This window comes from Centropristis striata, chromosome 9 (assembly GCF_030273125.1).
Source record: "Centropristis striata isolate RG_2023a ecotype Rhode Island chromosome 9, C.striata_1.0, whole genome shotgun sequence".
Taxonomy (NCBI): domain Eukaryota; kingdom Metazoa; phylum Chordata; class Actinopteri; order Perciformes; family Serranidae; genus Centropristis; species Centropristis striata.
The window spans coordinates 17,641,403-17,656,877 of NC_081525.1; the positions used below are offsets into that span (position 1 = coordinate 17,641,403).

Consider the following 15,475-nt stretch of genomic DNA (forward strand, 5'->3'; position numbering starts at 1 on the left):
CATGCAAAAGTTAATGTTTAAAACCGTAAATTTGGGTGGCAGGAACGTCATTTAATGGCATTTAATGTCATGTCATAGGAATAAACTACCGACAAAATACACTATTCAAAGGGAGCAGCTAATTTCTCATTCATCCCCCATGATGCATTGCACTCCAGCAACGTTACGGTGAGTAGTAGCCGTTGGGACATCTTTCCTTCAAGGCTCTTTGAGATTTCCAATTAAACCGTCGCTCCTCCTCGCTCGGCATCCTTCGTAGTTTTTTTACTCTTAACGGATAAATTACATCAAATTAACGCTTTAAAACAGTTATTTAGTCATGTTTTTACTACGTAGCCTATATGTGAAGAGGAAAGCGACATAATCTGTCTGTTTTGTCTTTAATGGGGCGTGGTTAATCCCCCCTACCCACTCCTTCCTCTCGCACACATAACTTTAGTAGAGAGCGCAGCGGGGCTCACTAAGCGCTGTGCCGACCCTCCCGAGAAGCAGCTAGCCAGCCCTCTCCCGGCGAAAGGAAATGAAGAGGAGGCTACATAAGAAATACTTGGTTTTGATCCTGGCGTACACAGGTTTACTTCTACTGGTCCCTTACGTGCTAGATTACCGAGATAAATCCGTTCAAGACGCTAAACACGGACTGCCGCAGCAACAGCCCAGATGCCCAGATTTGGAGAACACGGTGGCGCTGCTGTGGGATAATAATGGTTACAAAGTTAACGGCAGCGAGGCGACGGAGCACGCCGTCAACCGCAGCCAGTCTCGGATACACATCTACCTGCATGCCACCTGGAGGACTGGCTCGTCGTTTTTGGGGGAGTTGTTCAACCAGCACCCCGATGTTTTCTACCTGTACGAGCCGATGTGGCACATATGGCAGGCTCTGTACCCGGGGGATGCGGGCAGCCTGCAGGGCGCAGTGCGGGACATGATGAACGCGCTTTACCGCTGCGACTTCTCCGTCCTTAAACTTTACGCCGGCTCTCAAAACATCACCACGTCGTTCATATTCGGCTGGAAAATGAACAAGGTGATATGCTCGGAGCCGCTGTGTGATGCGCACAAGCGGCACGAAATCGGGCTGATAAAAGAGGACCAGTGCGCTAAGTGCCAAAAGCGGGACATCAGGGAGCTGGAGAAGGAGTGTAAAAAGTACCCAGTGATGGTGATCAAAGGAGTCCGCGTTTTGGACCTCAGCACGCTGGTTCCTTTGATGAAAGACCCGGCGGTAAACCTCCAGATCATTCAGCTCTTCAGAGACCCGAGGGCCGTGCACAACTCCCGCTTGAAGTCCAAGCAGGCCCTAGTGAAGGAGAGCATCCAGGTGCTCAGGAGTAAAAAGCAGAACGACAAGTACAAGCGGCTGCTGGTGCCGAGCAACAGGGTGAACCGGGCTGAGAGTTACGTCTCCAGTGCCATGGAGCTCATCTGTGACAACTGGCTCAGCGACATGTTGCTGGTGATGAACGCGCCTCCCTGGGTCAGGAGGAACTACCTTCGGATCCGCTACGAGGATCTGGTCCTGCATCCTATGGAGGAGCTCCAGAGGCTCTTCCACTTCTCCAATCTGTCCAGCTTCCCTGCTCTGGAGAAGTTTGCGCTCAACATGACGCACGGGCAGGGGTATTCATCGGACAGGCCCTTCCTGATATCATCGAGGGATGCAAAAGAGGCGATATACGCCTGGAGGGAGCGACTCAATGTGGAGCAGATAAATCAAGTGGAGGCTTACTGCAGTGAAGTGATGAGGCAGCTGGGGTACGAGAAGAACAACGTGGATAAAACGACATGAGGATGGGCCATGAGGAATCAACGGATTGAGGTGAGGCACACAAAGGGTGTTCATTTAACGGTAATGAACTCAGGTTGACAGTGAAACACAACAGAAGAGCTGCCTAGGTGCATACACATATTCTGTGTTCACACTCATCACTTCTGTCAGTACAGGAAGCTGGTGGTTTCACAGAAACCGTCCTTCAGGCTCTGGGTCTGCTGCTCAGCTCTGCGGCTGACCTCTGACCTCCGCTCACTGAGGCAAATTGAAAACAGAGCGTCAGATGTGGATCACACTTTTCTTCGTTTGATGCTGCAGACATACATGACAACACGGTTTAATTTATTGCATTAAAGGCCCTCTGTTCACCGGGAGGTTTGACCTAGACCGTGCAGAATGATGTCTGCAAAGTTTAATAATGATAATAATAAACTTTATTTGTATAGCACCTCTCATACAAGAAAGTGCTTTACAATAAAGAAATGACAAGACACACATAGATAGGGCTGGGCGTTATTGCCATAATCTTTTATCATGAAATATAGATTATTTCATATCTTCATAATTATATTTCACAACATAGCATATTTTCTGGTAATTCAATACATAAATAGTCCATAAAAGCTACAGGGTAATACATGTTTACCCTTGTGAATGAGAGAAATTAAAACTTTTCTAATTTATTTTAGAACTTTAATACAAAGTGAACAGACCATTTTAAGTAGAACTTTAAATATGAATATATCCAGATATATAATGGCTATGTGTGCATGCATGCACATGAATAGAGGATTACTGTATACACAGGAGATGAACAATAAAGCTGAATGAATTAATGGACCAATGAACAAATTATTGTCCACTGCTGTGTAAAACATTACTCAGTTTATTTGGAGTGCACCTCTCAACAGTATTCTCCACCATTTGTATTTGAGTTAGCCTGTGCTTGTTATTATTAATAAGATGACTTAACTGAGTATGTATGATTTAGTCACAATATGAATCAATTCCAAGACAATAAATGATCGTACTGTATTATCACCCAGCCTTATAAATACTCAAAATGATCACAAAGGCTGTGGATAGAATGCCACAATTAATGTTAGATCAGATGTAAAATAAACACCAGTGAATAATAATACTTTAGATCAAGTTAAAAATATTTTTAAAAATCAGTGCCCATATTTCTGTCATCAGTGGTGGAGATTTTTGAGTTTCGATGGAAACTTGGTGCACTCTCTACTTATTCGCTCTCTCTGTGCAATCTAGAGCAGTTTCAGACTTAAAAGGCTTTTTTCACTTTCATCTGCTGAACAGACACAGTTTCTCTGTGTATGAGCATGATTTATTAGTCAGAATGTGCCTGGAAGCCATTCATGGTGCAACATGCAACTTATACAAAGATGGTACGGAAACGTGAAGCATGCAGTGCACCTACTTTATGTTGCAATTTTTAAAAAGGGAAAAGGGAAAATTCATAGCAGCTACAGTATCCTTTTTATGTCATTAAAAACATCTCGGTGGATCTTCTAAAAAGTTTTATTGAATATGATTTTGTTGACACAGTATCCAGTCTTAAACAAATGCCACCTGTTGATTGTGATTGTTTTTGCCCGCCTCATTATCTGCTGACTGTGTGGTTCAGATAATAATGGACTCTGCTCTTTTGTTGTAGATAACAGCTTGACACTCATAACCTATTAATATGTCACCGTTTTGCTGTAGCTTTTTTAATATGGAGGCATACCTTTTAGTTTCCTTGCTAGGTAATGCATCCTGTTAGATAGGGCTGCACCATTTGGAAGAAATATTTAATTGAGATTATTTTGACTGTGGGGGGATAACAACACAGAGATCTGAATAGATCTATTGTAATTGATGCAAACGTGACAAAATCGATAAATATTTTCATCTTTAAGAAACATTTTTATTTTGAAATTCCCACTTTAAGTTGTTTTTTTTAATAATTATTTTAAAACAAATAGTTTTTTTGCTTTTTAATTTAAATGCCTGTAAGAGCTCAGTGATAACATGAATCATGTTTTAGTTGTTTTTTGTGACTTGATAAAATAACTCATTGTGATATCAGCAAATATCACTTTGTTGTCCAAACAATAGATATAATATTGAATTATGATTAAACTTTTGACTGACATTGCAATTGCTATATGATTCATGATAACGGGGGGGGAATGAAAAATATAAAAAGACCATGATATATATATATATTTATTTTTTTTGCCAGGATCTCTACTGAAGTATTTTTTTATTTTTTTTTAATTAAAAGTTTTTTCAAGTAGAAACAGATTTGACTATTGACTTTTGACTATTAGAATCAGAATGGGATTTTGACAGTTTGCCTTTAACAAATATTGCACCTCCTGCAATTTGGATCAGATTAAAATTAAGATTTCCTTTATTAGTCCCACAGCAGGGAAATGTCAAGAGCAGCAGCAAACTGGATAGTAAAAAAAACAATAAATAGTTAACAGCAGTATATACTAGAAAGATAAGAGGTTTTAGCAAATAAACAAGTAAAAAATATAATAAAGTATTAACAATTAAAACAAAAATAAAAACTTTATGAACATTATATACAATGTAGACAGTCAGCAGTTGGATATGGACCATTGCACAGAGAATATTCCACATATAAATTAAATTATGGAAATATTGTACAGTGTTTATAGTGCAGATATTGCACTAGTCTAAAATTCCAATTCATTGTTCATCCTAACGGTTAGTTTCACCCTGTGGTTCAGCTAAAAAACGATATTTTGAGTGCCACCACTATAACACATCTTTTTTTAATAGCTATCAGAGCGAGACAGTCACAGAAATGTTTCTGCCTCCTTAATGACCCACTGATGCTGTTTAATAGAGGCCTCATTGTTTTCTTTCTGGCAATGCTGCGTCCTCTCATGGATAGCTAGGGGGCTGGCGGCGAGTCACTGGGCCTCAGACTCTGCTGTCAAGAAGGGGATCATTGTGCACGGCTGTCCGTGACGGGATAGAGCTCCCAGGGTTACCAGCAGCCTGTCACCACCAGCTCGCACAAGCAGCTGGGCTGCCTGCAAGCCGCCAGCACGGCGCAGAAACAGGGTGGAGGCAGTGGGTGCTCCTTGTTTCATGGCCTCCACCCTGACTCTGCACTACTGAGAGCTGTACTTCGAAGTCCTTATGCATGTGTTTCAGTGTGCAGCTAGAGGTGTGAGTCAGCAGAGGCCCCACGATACGATTTTATCCCGATACTTGAGTCACTATATATTATTGCGATTTTAAGCATTTTGTGATGTGGTGTGTGTTGTGATACACCATATTGCCATTTAACTGCATTTTGTGTACAAAAAATTAAATTCAATCAAGACTTATTTCGTCAAATAAGAGAAAATTTTCAGTCTATTCATCTCACTTCAGTCTTCTTATTCCTCCATAATGACAGTCAAACCCACAGACTGACCAACAAAGTATTCAGTCAAACTGAACTGAACTGATCTCAAACATGTATGGACAACAACAACTGCAGCATTTTCTCAAACTTTGCTAAACTTTAAGCTTCACTGCTCTGATTTTTTTTGAATGAAACATTAAAAAGCGTTATTTAGACAACTTCTCGACATGATACCCTGATGCCTATAGATTCCTTTGATCTTCTAGTTTCATATGATACCAATATCTCCAGTATATTCCTGAAAGTGAGCCCGCTACGGCCTTGGGGTAAAAAAAGGTGAAAATACTGACTGCTTGCCGGAACCTAAACATTGATACTTGGCAGCCATGAATCAATATAATATCGTCACGCAAAATATCGCAATACTATACTGTATCGACCCACCACCACCACCACCACCTCTAGCAGCTGCTTTGGTAGAAAATCAGTCCTATGCATGATTTAATGAATAGTAAAAACAATACAGATCCAATTGACAAGGATTATGGTCAAAACAGTTCAACTATCTTTTGTCCAGCTTCTTTTTATACTGTTAAGTTTGTGCATATTTAATTATCTTGTGATTGGCTCGCCCACTCTTATTTCCTCTTTTTGTTCTAATTAGTGCTATTTTAATTCAGGGGAGTTTCACCATTTATATTTAGACTCAACAACTGCTTATCAACCATTCCACCTCATCCTGTTTAGTCGACCTTTGTGTTTGCATCTTCTTCCCTTCTATTTTACAGTGAAGATGTTACTTTCTGTTGTGTGCCAATGTAACTGGAAAACTAAGTTATTCTCAGGATATTCTCCAATAAGGTTCTACTACAGTGCATCATAACTTAAAGGTTTTATTTTAATCCTCAGCTGACTTTTTTTTCTCTCTTCCAGGGGCCTGCTATCCAACGTGAGGGCAAAAGGTGGAGTAACAAAACAAGCAGCTGGAATGTGGTCCACTGGGAGCTTGTGAGCGTGGCTCTTGGGTTGTTTTCCTTCTGCTGAGGAGGGTCGATGAACTGGAGAAAATCCAAGTGGAAAGAGCAGCCAATCAGACTGATGAAACTGGGGGAAGGCAGCTTATTTTTACAGTGTTACATGCTTAACACCAGCGGGGTCCGTGCAGATAGACAGAATGTGGAGTAAACAAGACGAGGGAGAGGAGGCCGTTCCACTGGCCGGCCTCTATCCTTGTGTCCTTTTAGTAGCACTAATCCCTCCTCAAATCCCCTGCAGGCGAGTGCCATAAAAAGCCTGAGATGGGTGCTTCTTGGGAGACGACTGCCAGGATCCTGGGTGGCGGCATCCGGTTCACCCTCACCTGCGTGGCTTATCCGTCCGGCGTAAGAGTGGCGGTAATCTTGAGCATTACTGATCCGTAACGGCAGTCGGCTCGCTAACAATGCCAATGTAGAGCTCTGAAAGAAGAAACTACAGTATTTTCTAGAAAGAGGCCTGACTGAGGAACGATTGTTCCACCCCCAGCCCCCTCAGGAATCCAGACAGCTGCAGCGCCCCACTGACAAAACACTCACATGGGTGTGAAATTTTCTAATATCCCACGGACTTGTCTTGGAAAGCTGCCTCTGTCCTCTGCCAATGAACTTTTTAGTACGTTTTCATAAACACAACAGACGGTACTGATTCATACATTGCTACTGTTTATAGTTTTTGTCTAAAATATTTGTAAAATGCTGTGACGTTCCTCTGGGTAAGGATGTGTTGAGGAGGAGGGGCTTAAAAGTTTACCAGCATCCACATGTTCAACTTTAGAAGTTGGTTCTGTAATAATTGTTCTGGATGGAATACCTGAAGAAGTTCTCTTGCTAAAGAAAGAAATAACTTTAAGATTAACTGACCTCAATAAAGAGTTAGTGAAAACTAGAGAAAAAGGAAAATGTGTGTGATTGCTGTGCACGTTGATGCTGATTGGAAGGGTATTTAGAGGACGTTAGAACCACGTCACTGTAAAGGAACTACAAAGAGTTTTCTAATTGGTTATGAAACCATCTCAATTTAATACTGAAAACCTTCAGCAAGAATAGTGGCTATTTCTACTATATAATTATTCTTAAAGGTGCAATGTGTAAGATACGGCCATTCTTTTAGTTGAAAATATAAAAAAAACATTATCAACAGAATGTATTGGTAAGTAAGTAAGTAACAGTTTTTACATTATATTAAAGACACATATGTATTGTTTTAATAATAAATATATAAATGTAAAGATATTTACTGGAGTTAGCATGCTAACCAGGTAGCCCTGGTCCGTCCTATTCTGTATTACCACCTGTCACCTCAAGAGGCGACAGTGAGTCACTGTCGCACCCAGTCTGCCCCCAGAGTGAACAAAAGGTAGATGGAGCTACCATAGTTACCAGCTTTACACCTAAATTTAAAGTTAACCTACCCATACCTGAACTGGGATTCTGCGTTTGAAAAACTGTTGCAATGGACGGAGATCACAGACTCGTAGAGAGAGAGCGCACTCAAGCCCCACGCCCACCGGACTGTGAAAACAATCCATCTCTCTCCATTAACTTTGTATTGAAGGAGCCTCATTGACAATTCCATCTGTTAGCAAACAACACAAACATGTCTGGAAGCTGCTGTGTGGTGAAATGCACTATCAACAGGGTAAATGACCCATAACCAGTGGTGGAAAAAGTATTGAGATCCCTTACTTATGTAAAAGTACTAATACAACACTGTGAAATTACTCCACTACAAGTAAAAGTCCTGCATTCAAAACTTACTGAAGTAAAAGTACAAAAGTATCAGCATCAAAATGTACTTAAAGTATCAAAAGGAAAAGTGCTCATTATGAAGAATGGACCCACTCAGATTGTTTTAAATATTCTAAAAATATTACTACATTATTTGTATTGATGCTCTTATGTAAACAGTGTTTTAATTTTGTAAAGATAGGGCTCATTTATTACTTTATATATGGAGTAAAAAGTACAATATTGGCCTAAAAATTTAGTGGAGTAGAAGTAAAAAGATGCATAAAATGAAAATACTCAAGTGAAGTACCTCAAAATTTTACTTAAACACAGTACTTGAGTCAATGTACTAAGTTACTTTCCACCAATGCCCATAACTACGTTTTAAAAATCTGACAAACTGAAAAACTGAATTTTAAAGAGGATAAAAGTGTAAACAGATGTGAGACATCAGCAGTTACAATGAGGGAAACTGTGCAATCCTGAAACTCAGAATATTAAACTTTACTTATGTCTGCAGTGCATTTTGTCACAAAGTCATATATCCAAAGTCAGTTATAGGCTAACTACATTTCTGTAAATTAAGCTAAAGCATTTGACACTGTGTTACTTGTGTTGTAGTGAAATGTGGATAATCCAGAAAGCTCTGCAGTATTAAGCGCCTTAGCTTGCTAACACATAGCTAACATTAGCTTGCTAACAGCCAACTTGGTAGACGGAGCACTAAAATAATCACATGATATGTTTAAATCTAATAGTTTAAGCTATAAACAGACATTTTGTTAGGGCTTCAGGCCATGGTTGGTTATTGCGGCACCTTGAGTCTTCCCCCTCCGGCATGTTCTGAAGGGTACAATGCGTTTGAAACGCAATTTGAAATGAGTTTGCATACTGGCTGAGATAAACATCAAAAGGATGCCTAGAGGGTTTTATTTATTTAATTCAAATATAAATAACTTGTATCTATAACAACACAGCATTGTGTTTATATAAATGGCTTTTCAGATACAGTTGAGCAAAAAAAAATAAAAAAAACGCAGAAGAAGAAGTCAATGAGTATGAAGGCAATCTAACTAAATACAGGGGCACAGATGTATTAAAATTACATTATATAATAAATAAAATCTATTCACCTAAAGAGGCCTAAAAAGACTTTCCGAGTTGGAGATCTGACTTCGAAGGGGTTCTGATTAAAATTTTGACTTGGAGCTTGGAAATTCTGACATTCATGTACACCTCGAAACGCACCATTAGCTGTAGCACACAAACGCCGGACTCTCTACAGTCATGGAAAAAATGATTAGACCACCCTGGTTTTCTTCAATTTCTTGTTCATTTTAATGCCTGGTACAACTAAAGGTACATTTTGTTTGGACAAATATAATAACAAAAATAGCTCATAAGAGTTTAATCTAAGAGCTGATATCTAGCCATTTTCCATGGTTTTCTTGATAATAACCAAAGTCATTTTCATGAGACCCCCCATCTACGTGCATGACTAAATAACATATGTCACTAAACCCTTAAACATAATGCAAACTTCCTGTAATGGCTCATTTGACTCGAAATCAACACAACTGTGTGGCTCATAATTTGACAATTTTTATTAACATGTTGACATGCAAGCCATGGTAGGCAGCCAGTTGATACTAGAAACAACAGGTGCACATATTAACAGTTGAGCTACATCTCATATTTCTCAGGTACAGAGAGCATGTAAATATAGCCAGCAAGACAACTGACAGCACAACAGTCTGGAGATAGAGTGCACATGAAGGTTATACAAGAGTCCCACGAGTGTCCTCTGCTTGAGGTAAAGTGCCAAACTCATTTATTTGCCTGCAGCAACCACTTAACTCGTCCATGATGTTGCTGTCCATAAAGTGCTCCCACGACTCAAAGAGAAACTGTCTAGACAGTTTGTCCTGGATGTAACCAATTTGAGTTCTGTCTTTTACTGCACTTATGTTAGTAGATATAACTGGAATTATAAGGAAATTCTCAACATATATGATTAAAAAAAATCACAGTTTTGTGTGTTATTTTGAGACATGATTTGCTTTATTGTATGTAGGAGGTGTATCTTGAGGCTGTGTAACCTTTTATATCACAGAAGAGATGGTGTTAGTCCAAGTCTAACAGCAATGGTTTGTTGAGACAAAATGGTGAATTCTTTTAATGCCCTAGATACAGAAAAGTTCTGCAATCATCACACTGGGAAATGAGATGTTAGTCAGAGAGCACAGCTCCACATTACTTCACACTGCAGCTCGACTTTAAATGACCCCTCAGTGCATACATCTCAGCAACAGCTTACATAACAAGATCCATTTCCTCTTTGGAGGTCCCCAGTGAGCAATAGAAACTTGTGTGGGGCTTCTCGCCTTACACAATCGAGCTTTTCACACCTGCCCGTGTGTACTCATACATAAATGCAGCAGCAGCCACTGTGAGCAGTCGAAGGAGAAAACAAAAAGGCGACACGTGCTGTGTGGTGAATTTAAATCGGGGAGTGGTACCGATGTCTAGACGTGGTACACTAAATTTGTGAGGCTCTGGAAAATTAAACAACAGAAACATTTCCTCATACGCAGGGGTAGATTATGAGACAATGGGCATGCTAAAGTCCCTACCACCTCCTACATCGGGGCAGGACATACATAGCCTCCTTTGTTGTTGTTTTGTGTCTCTTTGTGGTCATTATGCATCTTACTGTGGTCATTATGCATTGTTTTGTGGTGGTTTTGTGTGTCTTTGAGTCTCTTTGTGGTTGTTGTGCCCCTTTCCATACGAGTGTCTTGGAGGTCTTTTTGTGTCTGTTTGCAGCTGTTTTGAATCTCTGTAGTGGTCATTTTGAGTCTCCTCCTAGTTGGTATGTGTCTCTTTGAGTGGCGAGGGGGCCCCCCTGACACTTGGGGCCCGTGGGCCTGTGCCAAATTAGTAATCCATCCACGCTCGTTCACCCAGAGTGAGCCGTTGGTTCGACAAACTGCTTCTCCAGCCTGAAGGACCTGGGTACAGCTCTAAAAACCCACAGAAGTCTAGCCAGTTAAAACGCTACTATTTACATTTATTGGATAAGAGCTAAATATAACCTCTTGTGGAGAGGGAAATATGACGAAATATGTTCCCTCGTAATCATGCTGCGCAGGAGGAATTCTCAAGGGTTCTCTACAAACATTGAGGGAATGTAATTAGAAGGTCACATAAGAGTAACTGATGCAGTATAAATGATGAATAATTCACGTGTAGAAAAAAAGCATTCTGTTCTGGAAAATGCCAAAACAGGGACTCACACAATGGGTCACTGTCTTTGTATCAAGGATTTAAATGTTGCAAATGAGTCTGTTATCTAATTAAAATCTGCTCTCAGTCGCAGGGAGGAACATGGCAACAGGTGAAATGATGTCATACGTAAGCTACATATGCATTGAACACAGTAATCTATCTAACATAGAGACAACATGCAGTAATATGGTACCAAAACAGAAACTGCAGGAGGCTCAAATCTTTTTATCATTAGAGTGCAAAAATAGAACATGTGTTCTCATTTATTGTCAGTGGACTGCATTGTCAAATGGATGGGTGACAATCCAGGTTCTTGACATCAGAGTTTAGGGAAGTCTCTGTATAACCATTATTTATGTGCAGTGACTGTCACATGTGTAAGTGAAGTGGTGTTGCACAATTTGTTTAAAGCAGTAGTTCGTTAAATCTAAAGCTACAGCCAGCAGGCAGCAGCTGGATAGTTTCGCTTGGCAAACAAATGGAGACAGGGGAAAAAATCAGAACCCCCTGATGTATTGCATTATTACAAAGGCAGTCGATTTGATGGGATTCATTTTTCTAACTTGAACTTGAACTATGAAGTTCATCTAAACAAAATTGTCAGCACAAATCCAGAAACTTTGTCAAATATCACAGCTAAGAGTTAAGGTTTAGGGACAACAGGTGAGACACTAGATTATTGCAAAATATCCCACAATGACCCGTTCACTGGTGAGACCAACTCAACTCATTTTAAGTGCAAAGACTGTAAAAAAGAAGTTGGCATAGCCTCAACGACTGAGAAGTGAAGCCAATGCGGAAGTGGCTTAAATCTGCATTCTTTCTAATGACCAGCAGGGGGCGACTCCACTGGTAGCAAAAGGAAGTTATATCATATAGAAGTCAATGGGAAATTCACCAAACTTCTGACTTGATTTATTACCTCAGTAAACATTTTCCTAATGAGTGTATGGTCTCAGTGGCTAGTTTCAAGTCTTTTCATCACAACATGATGTTCATTTTGTAAATTATGGTCCCATTTACAGTAAAATAGACAATAAAGCAGGGTATGATTTAGGGCGTGGCTACCTTATGATTGACACATTGCTTCCACAGTATGTTTTTCTTTTCCACGGTGTGGTCATGAAAGTTATTTGTAACATTTTTGTTGCCTTAAAATGCCTTTTTCAGCTTTTGGCTGTTCTAAAAGACACTAAGGACTTGGCTGTTAAATATTCCAGTAAGTACACAGTTTTTTTAAGCCTGCTTTTGCCAGTTAAAATTAGTATTTCAATTATTATCACAGTAAACGTAAATCATAATTAAACCTTGCTAACCAAGCTACCCATCTAGCGTTAGCTTTGTCTAGTAATACTTAGGGTAATTGGCTCTGGACTCTGTTTGATCCACCCTCTCCTCCAAATATGGTCACTTCTGGCAGCAAAAAAACAAGATGACGATGGCCAAAATGCCAAAAACATTAGTCCACAAACCAATGGGTTATATCAAGGTAGCTACGTCCACTTCTTTTATACAATCTTTGTATCAGTGTTAAGAATTTCAATAGATTTGTGGTAAATATATAGGATAAATCACCCACAGGCACCATTGTTTAAGAGTATAAACACTACTGATGCAGCTAATGGGTGAGCACTGCTTGATGAGGTTGTGTGCGAGCACTTTATCAATTTACTCTTCGTTGATAAATGAATTTTACTTAATAATGGAGTTCAAGAAGAATGTTGGAACCTTTCAATACTGTTCGATTTTGGACTTTTGGTTGGACAAACAATCAATTCAAACAAACATGTTGGGCTCTTGTAAATTTTTACACTATTCTCTGACATTTTGTAGACTAAACAGCTTCTTGATTAATCAAGAAAATCAACATATTAATTGATTATGAAAATAATTGTTAATAAATGGATACAAAGCATCATTTTAAATATTTTTAAAATTAGTAGACAACATATAATTTTGCAAAGAGTTCAAAATTATGATGAAGGCCTATTTACTTTATAATGCTAAAAATGCTCTTCAACTGTATTACAGTGTACACCGTAGTACAGTATAATTAGCATCAGTTCCGCATTCATGTCACTGTAAAGAAAATCAGCCAATTACACAGAAAAAGATCCAGTTCAAATACTTGATACACAGATGCTGTTTGTAACAGTCATGGTACGTAATGCACTGAAAGAAGCGGTCCCACTAGAGAGGAACAAAGCTCTGAATTGTAGCTATTTACATGCTCACATTCTTCAGCCCTGTCACTTCACCCATGACAGGCTGTGGAGGCTGAGAGAGCAACACACTCACTGACCCTCTCTGTGCTCCTCAAATGCCACAATTCTCCTCCACACAGATGCTTTTGTGTTGAACAAAAGACATCCTCACAAACATAAACACTGGCCTTTAAGCAGCTTCAGATGAATGGTACAAATATACCAGAGAGCTCTTGTTTGATCTATAAACTATTAAAGTTGGTTAGTAAGTGAAGTCTCATTTCAGCATCTATAGATGGGAGGTGTGATTGCGACGAAGAAGCCGCTTGGCATTTTCTCAGTGCTCACCATGAAACAGATCACATGATGAGAGAAAGGGCTGCCAGGCAATTTTTTGTCTTCTTTTCCACTCCAGCTGAACTCGCAATGTCACATGTTCTAAAAGTGCAGTTTAAATCTAGCATGAGGAATTTTTTTTTCATCCTCATATCCTGCATAAAGGTTTCCCTCTTGTTTATGTAGAGGAACGTCTGTAAAACTGAATCTCAATAGAACAGCATGGAGAGTTGATCTCCTGACGCTCTAGAGGACGCATGTCTCCTGGAGAATTAACTCCAGCTCTGTAATGAGGATGAAATGTTCACTGAGCTCTACTCCCGGGGCCTGGAGGGAGCTCAGAGTTGCTCTGAACTCTCCCCTCTTGTCTACTCTCATATCTCCTCTCTGTCTTATGTCTGAAGGACTCTGCCCGCAAGATGTGGGGGAGATCTGAGGGCGAGGCAGTCTGGGGGTCAGGTCAGGGAGGCTGGCGGTGCTGGCGAAAAGGAGGGATGTCAGATGTGATCCTCGATGGGGAAAACCAGGCGCGTGCCTCGGCTCAGCAGCTCCTGCTCGCGGGAGTCCAGCTCACGCTCCAGCGCCTCCTCTGAGGTGCTGCCGCTCCTTTTGCCATTCGCGCTCCAGCCCGACCCTCCGGCTGCTTCCCCCCCGCCGCCTGACGCGCCATTGGCTGTGATGGCAGTGTCACCGAACGTGAAGGTCAGGTCACCATCGTTGCGGAGGAGGTCAGAGTCATGGTCTCTCAGCTGCTCGTGGTTCTGAAAACACATCCACAGTGGAACATAAGGGGAGGGATGGAGACCGGGGAGAGGAGGGGGGGGGTGACACACATACACAGATGTAAGACGCACAGTGGGGACATGTGGTGTGAACAGGTGAACAGACTGACATTGACAGTGCAAAGGCTCATAAGGGACACTGTGGATTAACAGAAGAGAAGGGAGGAGACTTTCACTTAGTGGCCTGTTCTGCAGCAAATCTATTAAAGCAAGGGTAAAAAATTGAAAAGAAACAGGAAACCACAGGCTAGCCAACCTGACAGTGAAAGAGTTTATGGACTGACAGTTGCAAAACAGACAAGAATTGGTAGAAAATTAAAAGCACACATTGCAAGCTGGGTAAATAATGAATAGGTCTAAAACTGTAGTATGAGGTTCTCACAGCTTTAATTGACTGGCTGAAAATCAATAGTCTGCCTATGTCCCCGGGGGAAACAGGATGAGTTAACATCGGGTCAACAGGGATTACCCAGATGAAGGGATCAAACAAAAAGAAAAAAAATTACATAACCCTTTCTGTCTGACAATCATCCGGGTGGGGAATTAGAGAAAAAACTCTTTATGTAGTTAAAAAAAACATTATGGCTACTTTTTAAATAAAAGTACTGACATCACTGTTACAAACAAGTTAAGTATAAACATATTTAGATTCATTATCATTTCAAATGTAAAATTCTACAGAAATGTTATCTCATTACCATGAATTTTCATTTTCAGCTGATCCCCCACATACACCACCCTGCAGCCATCAATACTCACTACTAGAACACCAAATATGTATTCATCCGCAGCTGAAAATAGTCCTCAACATATGAACTATTTATTGATGTTTGAGTAGTGTATGATGAAAGTGTATATTTTATGTATTTATGTAGGAGACAATGGGCTTAAGGCTGTGTGTCATAGGCAGTCAGGAATAATTAAGAGATAGAGAC

At 40.3% G+C, this 15,475-nt stretch overlaps 2 protein-coding genes across 2 annotated transcripts in view; one reads left to right on the forward strand and one right to left on the reverse strand.

The window, feature by feature from the left end:
* The first annotated feature begins 85 nt into the window (after positions 1-85).
* Positions 86-8,913, forward strand: chst7 (carbohydrate (N-acetylglucosamine 6-O) sulfotransferase 7). The gene is made up of 2 exons (XM_059341261.1): positions 86-1,822; positions 6,099-8,913. Exon 1 carries the CDS (start codon positions 521-523, stop codon positions 1,790-1,792), a length of 1,272 nt encoding a protein of 423 aa, XP_059197244.1. The 5' UTR covers positions 86-520; the 3' UTR covers positions 1,793-1,822; positions 6,099-8,913.
* Positions 8,914-9,512: 599 nt separating this feature from the next.
* Positions 9,513-15,475, reverse strand: part of slc9a7 (solute carrier family 9 member 7) — a 41,187-nt gene continuing 35,224 nt past the window's right edge. Inside the window, exon 16 of the mRNA XM_059340616.1 lies at positions 9,513-14,519. Coding sequence (XP_059196599.1) covers positions 14,256-14,519 — 264 coding nt within the window. The 3' untranslated portion in view covers positions 9,513-14,255. The remainder of the gene's footprint in view (positions 14,520-15,475) is intronic.